The 17184-nt window shown below is 41.4% G+C and overlaps 1 protein-coding gene across 12 annotated transcripts in view; it reads left to right on the top strand.

Annotated features, from left to right (window-relative positions):
* ARHGEF3 (Rho guanine nucleotide exchange factor 3) overlaps positions 1 to 17184 on the top strand; it is a 310006-nt gene that overhangs the window by 266822 nt on the left and 26000 nt on the right. For all 12 annotated transcript variants that reach the window (XM_023249854.2, XM_045051706.1, XM_023249855.2 and 9 more), the window contains 2 exons: positions 13221 to 13391; positions 16626 to 16688. In XM_023249854.2, the coding sequence (XP_023105622.2) occupies positions 13221 to 13391; positions 16626 to 16688 (234 nt within the window). The remainder of the gene's footprint in view (positions 1 to 13220; positions 13392 to 16625; positions 16689 to 17184) is intronic.

Here is a 17184-nt window from a genome sequence, read left to right as displayed (position 1 = left end):
TCACAGGCTTCCCCTGGAAGATTCATCACTGCCCTAGTCCTGCACATCTGGTCTTTCGCTGAGTTCTGCTTTTTGAAAATTCTTTAGTCTGTCTACTGCCATTTCACCCTTTCCTTTCCATCCAAGTGGCTGGGGCTCAAGTTCGCTCTCTAATTATTTCCTCCCTTGATTACGAGACCTCCATGTTGCCAGCCATCTCTTCCCATTGGCCCCCCTTGGCCAGTCAAACCTCTTCCCTGGGAAGGTCCTCACTCACGCTGTAAGCATTGAGTGGGCCCTCATCAAGCACAAAGCTCTACATCCTGCCCTCATGTTGCTTACATCCTGGACAGAGTTCCTTCTAGTAGATTTATGGCCATATTTGTCCCTCAAGTTGTGTTTTGTTTGGCTGTGTAGTGTTTACAGCTAACTTATAAGAATCCAAACAATCCATATAAGAATTTGGAGTTCTGGCTTCTTTTAAAGAGTTGAAAGGCTTGGCAGTGCTGGTCCTGTGTTGCCACATGGCAATAATGAGCTAGGCCTGGGTAGCTAGCCAACTGTCACCTACAGATGTCCCCACATCTCCCAATTATCCTTCCAACACCAACCCCTTGATTCACTAGCATCACTTTGCCTGGCCTATAGACTCCATGTTTGTGCTCCTATCTAGAATATAGTTTGGTCTATGCCTCCCACCACAGCCCAGGCCTGACTGCATGTTGCTATAAGATCCTCTATTGTCATACCTTCAAAATCTTTCCTTTGGCTTCCCGGGCAACCTTTATTCCTCTTCTCCCACCTCTGTCCTACATGGATACTACACAGGGAACACTTCAGGAAATATCTGATCACCTTGAAAATTTGCATTGACCTAGAGAACTGGGACAGAAAGAAATCAAGCCATGTCTGAAATCCAACACACTGAGGCCAAACAAGGATGAGAAAGCCAGACCTGAGGGAGGAATCTGACATGTGGAAATTGGTTTCTAAGACCTCAAAGAATTTTTTTGGCAAAATAATTTTTTAATTTACTTTTTTCAAATATCATGATAAATAGCTAGCTCCAGGCTCCATTTATGGGACAGAAACAACCTGGCAGAAGCAGAACTGTTATTCACAGTGATTACGCACACGGACACAGAGAGAACTTGAGCATTGTCCTTCTGTTGTGAGTGTGTCCTTGGAGCGGGGAGGGGTCAGTGAATAGAAATATGCCCCTGAGTCTGTGAGCAGAGTTAGACAGCCATGTTTACAAGACGATCCGCAAAGCATAGAGAATGCTGTCTTGCCCCCCACATATCTACCTGTTGGTCACCTTGGTGCATACAGTACATGTTTTGCAGAATTATTTCCAGTCCTTGCATCCCAGTAATTGCTCCGTGACTTTACTGCTTCTCTCTCCAGCTAAACTGGGATAGGGTGCTAATGTGGCCTGAAGAACAGGGAAGAGGAAGAGGCGGGGGGGAGGAGGCCCCAAAGGAGTACTCAGTAGGCCAACTTCACATCCTCTTCCATTTTGTGTGCAGGCGTCTTGATGCACATTCTAAAAGGGGAGGAACAGAGAGCAAAGAGAGTGGCATAGGGGCTGCCCCAAACCTCTCAGCATTCATTCCTTACTCACAGGCATGTATTAATGTATTCCTCTTCTCCTTCCAGAAACAACTTGAGACTGTAACTGAGCAGCTTGGTTCTCTGTCACAGTATCCCTTGTCCGTGGCACCTGGCCTCATAGAGACATATATATCCCTTTTAGTGTCCAGTTATGTCTGAGGTTGGGTTCCTTTTATTATAGGAGAAGAGATGACTTAGGGCCGAACACCCAAACACAATCCTTTCATCAATAATGGAACACTTGGCAGTCCTTCCTCTGGCTCCCCGGGAGACCACAGGTTAGCCCAGAAGGATATCAGGACAGCCCGGGGCTGGCACCCTTTTCCAAAAAGGTTAAAACCCCGACCACAAATGTGAGTGGCTCCGGCAGCAACAGTTCAACAAGACACTGCAGGACTTGTTCTCTCTTGCCTCCCCTATGCCCCAGATGGACGGGGGGCTCGGGCCTCAACACAAAGACAGCGTTTGTGGAGGTTGAAGAGGGACAGCCGTCTGCCTGGCCTTCCGTCTGTGTCTGACTGGGAAGTTACTGCTGCTGATAGACTAGAGCACAGATGTCTGCATCCCTCTTGGCCTGAAAATCTCCTTGCTGGTCTGCTGGGGAAGAACATGCCAGCCCAGCGCTAAAGGGGCCTGCGTGCGCCCCTCCTGCTTAGTGAGGACAGTGAGCGCTGCTCAGGCAGGCGGGGGCAGGTGGCTGAGCCGTGCCTGCCCCCGGCTCCACACAGCTGCTAGACGCATTTGAGCTGGGTCCAGTGCGTGTTGTGGAATGCTGTGTTCACAACGCTGTGGTTGAGACCTACGTTCTCTCTGAACATGAGCTTCATTTCTTTTCCATTATAAGAGTATATGCTCATTGTGGAAAAATACAAAAAAGGGGAAAGAGAAAAGATTCCACTCCAAACAGCCCCTGTTAATATTTTAATAATTTCCTTCCAGTGTTATTCTAGGTATATTCACATACCGTACATACCCTGAGCCTCATTTGTTGCTAGTCACAGTGTACCCAGCATTATCTTTGTGTGACCTGTTCACTCTTGGATTGAACTCTTCTGTGGGGGACTGTGCACGGTCGGTTTCTCTAGGGTTTCTATGGGTCTTGGCCTAACATAGTTCCAAGCTATACAGATAGGGGTAGAAAGGTTTCCTCTTCATCATTGTTACAGCCTCTTGGGGGAATTGTACCTTTCATTAAAGTTCAATAACTATCTTGATTTCTTCTAATACTTCTGGTCTTGAGTTATGTCTTTTTTTTTTCTTTTTTTGTTTTGTTTTGTTTTGTTGTTTTTGCATTTTGCCTGCAGAATCTCTTTCTTCCATCTCTTTTATTTGCATCCCCCTCTTTGTCATTTAGCTGGATCAGAATTTTGTTATGGCTTCAGGGAAGTAATATATCACAGTTATGCTTGGAAAATGTGATCTTAATGGGCCAAGTATATATTATTCCAGTGTCTTGATGTGTCTTGTTTTACATCGCCATTCTCCTATTAATGGATATTTAGGCTGTGAATATTTTTAAATTATCAAATAACCTGTATTGAATGTCTTTTGAGGGCTTTTGTCCTATTTCTTTTAAAGTACCTTCTAATTGTGCTTTCTTTTCTGATTATATAACATCTTTTTTAAATTGAAAAATACAGAGAAACACAGAAAAGGGAGTAAAGTTCACTTATAATCCCATCTCCCCATCACTAAAAAAAACTTATATTAACATCTTGGCACACACGCGGACAGTCTTTTACTATATACCTGCACGTGTTTTTTAAAAAAATGAAATGATAATCATACTGTATATACTATTTTCTAGCATGTTTTCGTCTTAACAGTATAAAATAACCTTACAGTATGAAAATACATTTTCGTGTCATTAAATATTTTTCAGACTCAATTCTTAATGAATTCATACAGTATTTCATCAAAAATATATACCAGCTATTGATTCACTCTTCTGTTGAACGTTTAAGTTGTTTCCATTTTTCTACTATCATAGATGGCACTGCTTTAAACATCCGGATCGCAAATCTTATATGTGTCTCTATTTCTTCCTTTCCTTACATAATATTCCCAAAAGTGGAATTCTGGTAAAAAAAAAAAAAAAATGTGAAGTCAGGGCATCTGATATCACTGGAGTCAGGCCTCTCTTCCTGATGTATACCTGTCTTGGGTGGAATTACTCCTCTGTGCATCCTGGTTCTAGACTCATAGTCACATTTGTCCCTCTCTTTTGTCAGTTTTTCTATTTTTCTATGACATCTTCACAAGATGGCCCTTCCCAGGGGTCCCATGGCTTTCCATGCAGACCAAGTTTGTCTCTTACTTTTCTTTGTATGCCTAGCACTACACGTTACTTAGGGTGTGCTCAGAAATTAGCAGTTACTATTATCACTGCATTTATTACTAGAATAGTTGGCCATTGCTTTTCCTTGGGGCTCTCCAGGAGGCGGCAGTGGGTGCTCATGTAGTAATGTTATATAATAACTGGGCTATTTCACAATAGAATATCAGCCCCTCTCCCACTTCTATCCCCTCAGGGAGGATTGTTGTGGCTTAGGAAGGGTTTTTGGTAACCACATTCCCCGGCCCTTAGATCTGAAAAGTATTTTATTTCACCCAGATGCAGCAGAAAATGGGATATATTAGTGTTCTCCATCATTCATTATCTCTACTGTGTTGTTTATTATGCTCTAGACTTGTTGGGGGAGGTCATCAGTATGCAAAAGGAGACAGGGCTCTTGAGAAGGATAAAATCTACTGGTTACAGTTGTCTAAGATATATCAGCAAGTTATAAAAAAGGAAATTCCAAACCATTGTATCCCAACTAATAATACACACCCACAATAATGTATCATTAGAAAAAAGCTAGGAACATCATCAAATTCTTATAGTGGTTATCTCTCGGGAACGCAAGTATAAGAGATGTTGACATTTCCTTTGTTTTCTGTTTTATGTTCTCCTTTTTCTCCTATTACATAAGAATTAGAAATCAGTAGAGAATGAATAAGCAGTCTGGGTCTATTGAGTTTTATTTGTTACGTTATGTATCTCTATCATGCATGCATTCTTTAAATAAGTGTATATTATCTTTGCAATCAGATAAAAATGGGTAAGATTTTAAAACCTTGTGTGATACAATATACTAGAGAGAGAATTAGTAATGGACAGGTTGGGAAGAGAGGGGGGCAGGTAAAGGAGCCTGCCTGGAAAGGGTGCAAGGATTTGTGTTGGGCTTGGAATGACTCAGAGCTGAGAGGGAGAAAGGAAGGAGGGCATTTCAGGTTTGAGGAAGGAGTGGGAGAAGAGTGGTGCCATCTAACTATGAGAAAGAAGTAGAGTACCCCAATACATGTGCTTAATTCCATGTATTCAAAACCATGATTTTCCTCTCCAAAGACCTCAAACTTAGTCTCTTGGTCCAAGGTCATACACTTTCTTTAATTGACAAAAAGTCTTTGGTCCTAAGTTATTTAGCAGATATGGAAACAAGCTTGGGGTGTGTGTGTGTGTGTGTGTGTGTGTGTGTGTGTGTGTGTGTTGGAGGAAGCAACCAGAAATCATACTGCCTTGCAGTCTGGATGCTAAGAAATGACCGTATTCCACATCAACAGGAGCTCCTTACTTCCTGTTGGTCTTTACTATTCCTGGAGTGATAGTTAGACCACTATCCTAGTTGACTATTGTAATCTAAAGCTTGTCATTTTTTATTTAGCAATAACAACTTCCAGTAGTTGAGTATTTACAATGAGACAGGTTCTGTGCAAAGTACTTTACATTCGTGGCTTCATTTCACCTTTTCCATAATGATGCAAGGTGGGATTTACCACCACTCATAGGGGAGGAACCTGAAGGTTGAGAAATGTGTTCTAAGTAACACGGCGTGTGAGTGCTGTCTCCGGGATCCTGTACGGTTTTCCCAGTGGCTCTCATGTAGTCAGCTTCGGTAAAAAGTCAGCTTGGTCATAATAAAGCCTGTAGTTTGCCAGGATCTAAAAATAATGGCCAGACTTTTGGTCTGGAGCATCACACCTCAGTGTTGCTACTTACTGTTTGTTTGTCTATGTGGCAGGGAGAGTCATCATTTCCATTTCAGCTTGTGGAATATTGTATCATTAACATTATTGTGCAAAAGCTGTTTTATGGTGTCTAATGAAGAGGTTGAGCTGCTGCCCCAAGTCTCTGGAAGGCTTCCTAATTTTTAGTTTGCACTGAGAAAATTGTACAATATTTTCGCCACACCTGAACCGAATATCTTCTCCAGCTTTTCATTAATTCTACTTAGAATCTCTCTCAGCTACAGAGTGACTTCTTGCACTGAGTCTATGGGGTTCAATATATTTTTTTTATTGTGAGTTGATTGGGTGCCTTCTTATCATGTTTTTAACGTGCATTAATCTGAACCAAATCCAAATATGATTTTATGTTTATAGCACCACTTCAAACTCCGTGTTCATGGTCTTGCACATTTGTTTACTGATTTTGTTTTTTCTTAGTTCATATCTCTTATTGAAAACCTCAAAAATAAATGTAGAGAAGTATGGAGATGAAAATTTAAATGATCCATAGCCCACCATTTAGGGGCAACATCTATTAACATGTTGTTTTTTTAAATAGAGATCTTCCTTTTCTTACTTAACTCTACATGTGAGACTTTCCCATTATCACTAAGCTTTTCTGAAAAGAATGTTTTTAACAAATATATAATATTCCATTTTATGGTTGCATTGTAATTTATTTAATTATTCCCCATTGATCACTTTAGGCTGATTCCATATCTTTTGCTTTTATAGGCAACACTGTGCTGCTTTTCTCCTCCTATCAGTCATCCTAATGGAGGTCCCCCAAGGAGCCATTTGGTCCAAGTAATTCAAAGATGTGTCTGATGTTTGCTAATGAGTGAAAACACATAAACCAGCACTAATGGTGGCAGTGCAGCCAATGGTATAATAACAGTGATAGATAACATCCATTGCCTACTGCTCACCTACCAGGTGCTTGGCTAAGCCCTTGACGTATTTCATCTTACCTAATCCTCACTGCAACTTTGTGAGGTACTCATTACTATGCCCTTTTACAGATAAGGAAACTGTGATCCAGAGAGATTAACTTTCTCAAGGTCCCTCAGCTCTTAAGTTGACTTGAAGCCATGTCTATTTTACTCCAAAGCCTGTGTTCTTAACATAAAGCCATGTTTTATAGTCAAAAGACTAGACTCTGTTCCTATTCCAACACTTACCTTGGGCCCAGTCACTAAATTCCCTGGTACTCAGATTTCTCATCTATTAAAAAGGGCAAAAATGCAAGAATCTGTCCAGTTGCTTCTCCCAAGACCAGCGTGAGGCTCAAAAGTAATGGAAGCCCCAGAACTGAGAAGTTTTATTTCTCAATTTAAGTTAATTGCTCTAATAAAGCCTTAAATGAGAGACTCCTCCAGGATGCTCTTCAAGAACATTTTCGGATCCCATCCATAACCACTGTACATTGTAGTAGCAACATACAAACCTGTTTTCCTCTGACAGTCCCACCCTAACCTCCAATGTTTAGTAATAAAAACCATCTGCTACAAAATATCAGTGCTAAATAGAGAATTTCCCTAGCTTGAACTCTCTTTATTGGAGCATGTTATCTTTAGCTATAGAGACCTTCTGTTTTTGGAAAAGGGCGAGGGAGCACCCTGCTGAACAGGCGACAGTAACAAATCAAATCTGTTCCATCATGCCTCACCTGCTGAGTTTACATTTCCTCTGACACATGTAAAGGGTTCCTCTTTTCCCACCTGACAGACAGTCCCCATTGCACCCGTAGCATCTTTTCCACATACCCAGCTCAGGCATAAACATGAGCACCCATTTCCTAAATCTGCATTATCTGTGCTTCTAATGGCTATTGTTATTTTAGCTGCCAGTAATTATGAGCTTTAGGTTTTTGACTGGTTTGCTAAGCTGGATTCCCTCGTGGAAATTGTTACTTGTCCTGGAACATTTTTTTTCATTCCCCACTCCCAGAGGGATCTATGTATGTGTTTCTGTTTTTATGCTATCCATCCCAATGCTGGGTCTCTCCTAGTCACCATGGACTGGTGTTTTTCACTCCCAGGGACATTCAGCAGTGAAGGTGTTTTGATTGTCACAATTGGGATGAGTGCACTTCTGGCATCTAAGGGTTACAGATAGGATATTGCTAAACATCCTGCAAGATACAGGACAACCCCTCACAACAAAGAATTTTCTGGTCCAAAATGTAACTGGTGCTGAGGTTTACAATCCCTGTCAGTAGCCTGAAAGTCATTTATTTGGGCACATGCACCCCACCACACTCTGAAACTTACCTTAGGGGAAGAGGATAGGATATTGGTTAAAATTGGTGGCAGGGGCATGGGCGGGGACAAGGGGACTCAAATAGACCAGACCTGTATAGTCATTCTGAGTTCACCACTGACCTGGGTATAAATTCTAGAGCATCATTCATTAGCTGCATGACCTTCAGAGAAGTGTTACCCTTTCTGAGCCTCTGGTTTCTTCATCTGTAAAACAGGAGTAGCAATCCTTACTTGTCGGCTATACAAGGCTCTAAAGCTGCCCTCACTGTGCCCAGCACATACAAACATGCCATTTGTTCAGTAAGCAAAATTGTTGAGATCCTACCATGTGCGTGCCAGTTGCTGAAAAGTCCATCAATGAACAGAATAGATAGATATCCTTGCCTTCAAGGAGATTACCTAAAATGGGAGGAAACAGACATGTCTGAAACAAACCAGGGCACAGCACATGGTGAAAATAGAGAAAAGTAAAGCAGGAGGAGGGGGAAAGGCACTGGAAGGGACATGGCTGTTTTCCTCTTTCAAGAGGCATCCTCTTCTTTGGGACTTTTCTCCTGTGTAGTCACATGTTCCTCCTCCAGCTCCAATCCTCTCCTCTAATTGTGACCAGTTGTACTGAGGACTGATAGAGGTGCAGGTCATGGTGCGTGGTCTTGACCACCCACCCATGGCTTGGGCCTAGTTGGCTGTGGGCTGGCCAGCTGCTGACCACACACCTGACCAGCACTCTTTATTGCTTCTTTGGGATTCTTCTTTTCGACATCCTCCCCCTAAATGGAGTTAAAAATATCAAAATGTTTCTTTTAATCCAACCTGACTAAAGGTGTGTATCTGAAGTTTGATTGGTCAAAGAGTCACTCAGTAATTATTCCTAAAAGTGAGTAAATGCATTCCCTCTCCTTAACTAGATTTAAAATCTTAGAAGGCCAGGGCCCGTATCATTGAAACCTCCCCACAATGCATGATTTGCATGTAAGTAGCAGGTACACAGCCCTCAAGGTAGAAAGAGCTCAGGTTGTGGACTGAGGTAGATCTGGTTTTGAATCCTGCCTGAACAAGTACCTTAGCCCCTTTGAGCCTCAGTTTCCTCATCAGTAAAGTGGGAATAAACCTCCACCTTTTGGTGGTTGTGAGGATGGGAGAGAATTCATCAGAATTGTTAAACATGGGCAGGCACAGAAAGAGTGATATATGTGAATTTTGCCCAGTCTCTTCCCCCTTTGTTCCTAAGCCCAGCAATCACTGAGGAAACACAAAACAAAGAATTCTTAACAATAGAGCTCAAGTAATACAGCTCACCTCTCTCTTTTCCCCCCAAACTGCAAAGGAAGAAAATCTCCAACTCTCTGGGAAATTTTTCAAGAAATACGTGAAAATGTGCTCAGTCTTACATTCAAAACATGAAACTGAAGTTAAGGTATACAGTTGACCCTTGAACAATGCAGGGGTTAGGGACACCAATATCTCCCACATTCCACAGAGAGTTGAAAATCCATATATACCTTTTGATCCCTTAAAACTTAACTACTTTATAGCCCACTGTTGACTGGAAGCCTTACCAATGACCTAAAAGCCAATTAGCACATATTTTGTATGTTATATGTATTCTATACTATATTCTTACAATAAAGTAAGCTAGGAAAGAAAATGTTATTAAAATAATAAGAGAGAAAAAATACATTTACAGTACTGGACTGTATTTATCAAAAAAAATCGTGTAAGTGGACCCTCAAAGTTCAAACCCATGTTGGGGCGCCTGGGTGGCGCAGTCAGTTAAGCGTCTGACTTCACTCAGGTCACGATCTCGCGGTCCGTGAGTTCGAGCCCCGCGTCGGGCTCTGGGCTGATGGTTCAGAGCCTGGAGCCTGTTTCCGATTCTGTGTCTCCCTCTCTCTCTGCCCCTCCCCCGTTCATGCTCTGTGTCTCTCTGTCCCAAAAATAAATAAATGTTGAAAAAAAAAAATTTTTAAAAAAGTTCAAACCCATGTTGTGTAAGCATCAACTGTGGTTGTTTTCTCTATTAGATTGATAATAATATCCTGTTGATAAGAGTATGGAAAAAGGTAATTCATATACCTTTCTGGGGACAATAAAATTGAAACAGGCTGTTTAGAGGTCAATTTGACAGTGCATATCAAATGTTAAAATGTTGATATTTCTTAAACCAAGGAATTCTACTTCAGGAATTTGCTTTACAAAAATAGCAGCACTGATGTTCACTGAAGCACTTTTTGTAATAGCCAGACACTGGAAACGATTTTAATGTCCATCAGTTGGCAGTGGATTAAATCCATGTGGTCCATCTGGACCATGGGATACTAACTCTGCACCCATTAAAAAGAGTGATTTTGGAATGATGGAAATGTTTTGGAACTACATGGAGGTGGTGTTTGTACAGCATTGTGAATGTACTAAAGACCACTGAATTGTTCACAAAAATGGCTAATTTGTGTTATGTGATTTTCACCCCCCTAAATTATTTTTTTTTGAATAATGAGTCTTATATACTAACATGGAGAGACATATTGTTGAGTAAAAAGAGAAAACATTCTGGTTTTTTGTGATTGTTGGCAAATACATTTAAGAGGTTTGGAAAGATCTAGAACAAACTTAGTAGCAGTTACTTCCGGAAAGTAGACTTGGGAAACTGAGGGGATTTGTACTTAATTTATATACTTCTCTAATGTATGAAAATTTAAAGTTAGTGTAAGTTCCTTGCAAACTGGCAGTGGGGAGGGGGAATTTGAAGTTGGGTCAGGGGTTGAAACTGTTACAAGGTGGGCGGTTGATTCAAGTGAAAGTGGAAAATGTCTTTCATTTTGAATCTTATTTTTGTGTTTTCCTCTCTTTCTGCTCTTTAATTCCTACCCCAGCTATAATCAGAAGCGAAAACTGAGATCAGTGAGTAACCTGATGACTCACTTTGCTTGTTTTGACCTTTCCCTGCCTGTGGCTAATTGATTCTGAGTAGTGAGGATCTGCAAGCATTAGTCTGGTCACTGTTTATAAGGGCCTGTTTTCAAGAGATCACAAGGATTTGCAAGATACCTTTAGTGAACTGCGTATTTGGTGCAAGTCCTTTCTTGACCAGCATAGGGCTGGTCCAGTGATCATGAGCTCACTAATGAGCCCAGGGGCTGATGGATGCCTGTGCCAGCCTGAGGAACTCATGTTGCTACTTGCAAACAGCTAGCTTCCTGCTTCTAAAAGGTAATACCTTGAAGCCCCTTAGAAGTTTCTTTTTACATTTTTCATTTATTCATTTTTTTCTTGAATTACAAAAAAAATTTATAAACTAGAATAAAAATCACCTATAATGTCATCAGGCAAAAAAAAAAAAAAAAAAAAAGAATTTTGTGGTGTTCCTTTTATATCTTAGCTCTTGTGCTTTTTTTCATAATTACAGACAGTATTCATGTACAGGTTTTAGTTCTGATTTTAACTTACATAGAAGGGATTTTTAGCTGTTAAAATTATCTCAGAACTGTCTAATTGGCTAGATAATATACTGTCAAGCAGATGAATTATAACTTATTTAACAATACCCTTATGTTGAATAGCTCTCATAAAATTTACTTTCTTAAATTTTATTGTTGAATCTCAAAATATTTGGAAGCTAGAATATCTTAGTGATGACAGCATATATGCCACAATCAAAATCAGTTCTTGCCCTCAGGAAGTTTTTAGGTCAGAGCAGGTGACCGGGAAGTGTAACAAAATGTGATCATTGCTGTGTCAGAGATATGCCCAGATTGCCCTGGGAAAGAGTGGGACAACATTGGTAAAGGCTTTCTTAAGGGAAGAGTTTGAGTTATATCCTGAGGACACTTAGCAGTTAGCCAGCTAGTAAATGGAAGAAAAACATTCTCAGAAAAGAAGACTGTTTGAAGGATGCACAGAGGGATGGCAGAACATGATTCATTTAGGAAATGGCAGATTGCCCAGTAGGGCTGGAGAATAGAAGACTCACGGGTGAGTGGCAGGAGGAGAATCTAGATATATAGAATGTGGTTAGATTACAAGAGGCTTTCTATGCCAAACTGAGGAACTTCTCACTGAAGGCCATAGACATGTGGCCACAGCCTTGCCTTGCTAATTGAGAACGTGGTTTTGAGTGCAGAAACACCTCATTGCTTTGGCAAAGTTTAAGTGTGTTGAAATCTTCTAGGATGAAGGCTGAAGATGGTGCACGTAGCTTTCTTCTTAATCATTTGTATTTGTCATGAGAAGGCACTCTGACAGCATGTTTCAGCCACAAGGGTGAACTTTGGGTAGTTAGAACACCCTGAAGTCTACTAGAACCTCTTTGGAAAATAAAGTATGTCAGGGCAGGCATCATTTGCTGCCAAGATAGTATTTAGTATGTATATTTGTTGGTACTTTTCAAGTTGACAGAATCCCAACTGAGATTAATGTAAACATAAGGGGGAATGTATTAGCCCCTTAATCTAAAAGTGACCCTTAAAAAAAATAATAAATAAATAAATAAATAAATAAATAAAAGTGACCCTTAATGGCTTCATGCACAGTGGGATCCAGAGGTTTAAACAGTGTGGGTAAAGCTTGTGCCCTCCCTCCATCAGTCTCTCTCTCTCTCTCTCTCTCTCTCTCTCTCTCTCTCTCTCTCTCTCTCTCTCCTTCATTCTGTGTGTCCCTTTATTCTCCACAACAGCAAACAGACTTAACCACGTGAATAGAGAGAGTTGTGGCAAGAAATTCCTGCTTATGTTATCTCTTAAGTTCACAATACCAAAGGAATAAAGGCCCTTCCACTCTTTCTCCCATGTACCACTTAGCAGATTTCAGGGAATCAGGTGCTGCTCCCTGAACCGGGGTGGAGGAGTACTCTGACTGGTCAGGTCTGGGGGATCCCACCCTAACTGTGCACCAGACCCAATACCCAAGGATAGCAGGCTTCTGTTCCTAGATGGAAGAGAAGAATAGGAATACTGGCCAGATGTAAAGGACACCCACTACTGTTAACTCTTGTTCTTCTGAAGAGGGGGCTGTCTCCTGGAAAAAAAAGAGGAGCCCATGGCTCCCCTGAGAGCTGCCTCCGTGCATGTCTCTTTGCTGTGTCCAGGTCTCACAGAACGGATACTCCCAGCACATGTGTGAAGGCAGCCCCTTTGCCCAATTTCCCTTAGCACGTAGGCTCAAGAAAATGCCCCACTTCCCAAAAGGCCTTGTGGCATTGTCCTTTCTTTCTTGCAAACATCTGATTTATGTTCTGTCAGTGACAGGAAGCTGCTCAAACGATCCACCCTAGTCCTGCCACTGCCCCCATGACAGTTTGTTTTTCTCATTGTTTAGCGTTCCATTAGCTTCCGCAGTGAGAGCCGTCCTGACATCCTCACCCCCCGACCCTGGTCCAGAAATGCCGCCCCCTCAAGCACGAAGCGGAGAGATAGCAAGCTGTGGAGTGAGACCTTCGATGTGTGCGTCAATCAGATGCTTCCGTCCAAGGAAATCAAACGTCAGGAGGTAGGCTTGGGACCCAGGAGCTGGCCCTGTGTCTGGAACAAAATGCACTATAGGCGAGAGCCAAACTGGGTCTATCTACACCACAGGCTCCGAATCAATTCTTCCTTGCATTTGTAGGAGGACAAATGGGGGTGTCAAACCTCGTAAGGAACTAAGAAACCAGCACCCAGCTGGGTGGGTGGTTGCTGCTTTAAAAAGAAACTGATGCGAAAACCTGAATTTACAAAGAAAATGAATTAGGAAGTGTCTATTTAGGATCCTGGAGCTCACAAAGTTAATCACTTTAGGTATATTTTGATAGCAACTCCTAGAATATTTTAAGATATTTGATTGATAAAACTTTGATTCTGTTTTGTGGAAAACTTTTCTATGGAAGGCAGTTAATTTCATTACATGTGAATATTTGGTACCAATGGCCCTAAATGACTGTGGTAATATTGCCCTTTATAGAAAGCTTGTCAGGTGCCAGACTGTGCCAAAACACTTTAAATGTGCATCATCTAGTGAAACCCTTGGAACATCTATTTCTGTGGAAAACCTGACATTGACAAAAGGAATACTTGAAAACTTTCTAGGTTTTGGACTCAGCCATTCTTTTCTAGGAATCTATCTGCCAGACACACTTGTACACAGATGAAAAGATATATATGTAAACATATTCATCACAGTAATGTTTATAATAGTGCTAGAAGGAGCCTGAACATCTATTGCCAGGGACAGGCTAAATAATATGTCTCTGTACATGGAAGACTACGTAGCTGCAGAAACACAAGAAGTGCTGATGCGCATGTACAGATGGCTAAGTGGATAAGGCAAGGCACAAAGTAGGGTGTGTTATGTTCTTTTACCATTTATGTAAAAGAAAGGAAAAATAAATGTATATGTGTACGTGCATATATTTGCTTGTAGAATCATAAAATATTTCTGGAAGGACACACAAGGAACTAATAACATTGTTGCTTCCTGGGAGGGAGCTGGGTGGCTGGAAGGAGGTTAGAAGGAAAGTTTTCACCACCTACCCATATGTACACTATAAAATTTGAACTATGTTGTGTTTTTTTTTAATGTTTATTTACTTCTGAGAGAGACAGGGTACAAGCAGGGGAGGGGCAGAGAGAGAGGGAGACAGAATCCGAAGCAGGTTCCAGGCTCCGAGCTGTCAGCACAGAGCCCGACGCGGGGCTCGAACTCACCAACCATGAGATCATGACCTGAGCCGAAGTTGGACACTTAACCGACTGAGCCACGCAGGCGCCCCAAATTTGAATTATGTTAATGTATTATCTAGTCAAAAGAAATAATAAAGCATTTAAGGGGTGCCTGGGTGGCTCAGTCAGTTAAGCATCCAACTTCAGCTCAGGTCATGATCTCATGGTTTGTGGGTTTGAGCCCCACATCAGGCTCTGTGCTGACAGCTTGGAGCCTGGAGCCTGCTTCGGATTCTGTGTCTCCCTCTGTCTCTGCCCTTCCCCTGCTCACGCTTGGTCTCTCGCTCAAAAAGCAAATAGACATTAAAATAAATAAAGTGAGATGCTAGGTGAAAGCACACTTAAAAAAACGCATTTAAAAGTAATACATGCACTGAAAAAAACCTGTGAAGAAACATGGCAAAATCTTAATGATGGTTAAAGATGGTATTACGGGTACATTAAAATTTTCTGCATTTGTGTTTTGTAACACAAAAGTTTCGTAACTTTTTTGTGTTTTCCCAAGTGTCAATAGTATAAATATGTAATTTGTACAATCTGATAGAGGGAAGGAAGGAAGGAGGGACTGATTCTGCAGATCAGATTATTAAGGCACAGTGAATATAAATTCACCCATCTACAGCGTTACAGAGCTGTGATTTGAACCCAGGTCCTGTCCTACTCCAAAGCCCATGGTCTTCATGGTGACAGTGTGCTGCCCCACAGCAAACATCTGAATGTGGTGTTTCTCAGTATGGGGTTCTGGGGTTTTCCTCTCCTGGAGGCCACATTTGGAAGTCAGACAGTCAGGCCTGTGGAAGTGAGCTCTAGTAAAACAAATGTATAAGGAAATCTGAGGAAGGTCCAGATAAAGTCTAGTTAACTGCATTGTGCCAATCCATTTCCTGGTCTTGGTAATGCTCTGTAATTACGGAAGATGCCACCACTGGGGGAAGCAGAGTAATAAGTGCACAGGACCTCTCTACACTATTTTTACAATTTCTCCTGTGAGTCCATAATTATTTCAAAGTAAAAGGTTAACAAGATAGAGTGCCAGGAGGGCATGATATGGAGGCTTTACTGGGCCTCAGGAGGGGCCACCATGCACTGGCCTCTAGTACAGTATTCTGTCTCCACCTGCTTTACCTGAGAACAAACTCGTTGTCTTATAGTCCACCAGCCCCAGAGATGGAGGGCACTCTCCAAGCCTGCTCACTTCTTCCCTTTAGTCTGAAAGAAATGTAGTAGTCCCCAAACCGTCACTCCTATTAAAGGACTAAACGTATTACCCTTCAACAATTAATGTTTGCCAACAGTTTAGACTCCCAGATGAGTGAAAGAGTATTCTACGCATTGTAGTTCTTCAATTATGATGGCTTAGCAGAGCCAAATTAGAAACCGTCCATTTACACACTCTTACACACAACTGGCTCCTAGAATTTTATTTATTGTACTGTGTAGGGCTGAGAAGTAATTTAGAATGAATTAACTCCACCAGACATTTAGAGTGATAAAATATTGGATTCTTCCTACAATTCCAGCCTCAAGACAAGTGGCTGATAAGAATAAAGCTTTCTCCTGAGATTCACCTTCTGTTGAGTAGAGCAAAGACAAATTGTGATGGCCCAGTTCATAATACTTCCATGTCCATCACTGAGAACAGACCCCGAAATCATTTATGATGGCTGCTGCGCACACGAGAGATGCAGAATCCAACTGCCATTATTTTACCTAAAATAATTCCCTCTTGCTCTGCGGCACCCGAGTTCTGTAACATGAAAGATGACTTCCTGGGTTAGAAACATATGTGAAACCTCTTTCTCCCACAAACAGGTAAGCACATTATGCAGAAGTTTTGCAAAAATTGTCCTTTATAGGTTTTAGCTACTAGATGCATTTGCTACAGGTTAATTTAACTTTTTAAAGAATCCTTTAAAAATACTTAAGAAGTTGGTAGATTTGGGGCTTTGGGCAACAGAACCAGTGCTGTTTGAATTTGGTCTCATAAGTGGAATGTTCAGTGGATGTGTTTTTTCTTTGCTTATAGGCAATCTTTGAGCTTTCCCAAGGAGAAGAAGACTTGATAGAGGACTTGAAATTGGCAAAAAAGGTAAATATGAATCCAGTGGTCATTTGGGCCACCTCCTTTTTTTTCTTCTTCTAGGTAATTTCACATTTCTAAGATTGTGCCGTATGAGAACTCTTTTTTGTGACTAAGACAGGCCATCAACAATTGAGAAGAAACTGAACCAACCAAGTAGGGGGGAAATGGCTCAAAACAAGAAGGTTCTCTGGACCTGGTATCTGTCAGGGTTCTCCTGTGCATGTCTCTAAGGCACCTCAAGTAATACTTGAGTTTAATCAGAAAGTGTTGACAGAGGCCTGGCTCTACATATATTTCGTTGTCTCTCATGTGGGGCCTCCTTACCCATGGAAGAGAGGGTGTGGACGTCTGAAACTGGAACTGTGTCTTAGAAATAAGGTCGTTTGAATCTCTTAAGTAGAGAAAGTGGTAAAGTGAGACAATTGCATGCTATCATATAAGCTAGGGTCTTTTATATAGAAACGTGTGTTTTAATTACATTGTGTGCCGGAGGGGAGAGGAA

The sequence above is a fragment of the Felis catus genome, chromosome A2 (genome assembly GCF_018350175.1).
Source record: "Felis catus isolate Fca126 chromosome A2, F.catus_Fca126_mat1.0, whole genome shotgun sequence".
Taxonomy (NCBI): domain Eukaryota; kingdom Metazoa; phylum Chordata; class Mammalia; order Carnivora; family Felidae; genus Felis; species Felis catus.
The sequence above is the reverse complement of the archived record's forward strand: the minus strand, read 5'-3'. Positions and strand labels throughout refer to the sequence as shown.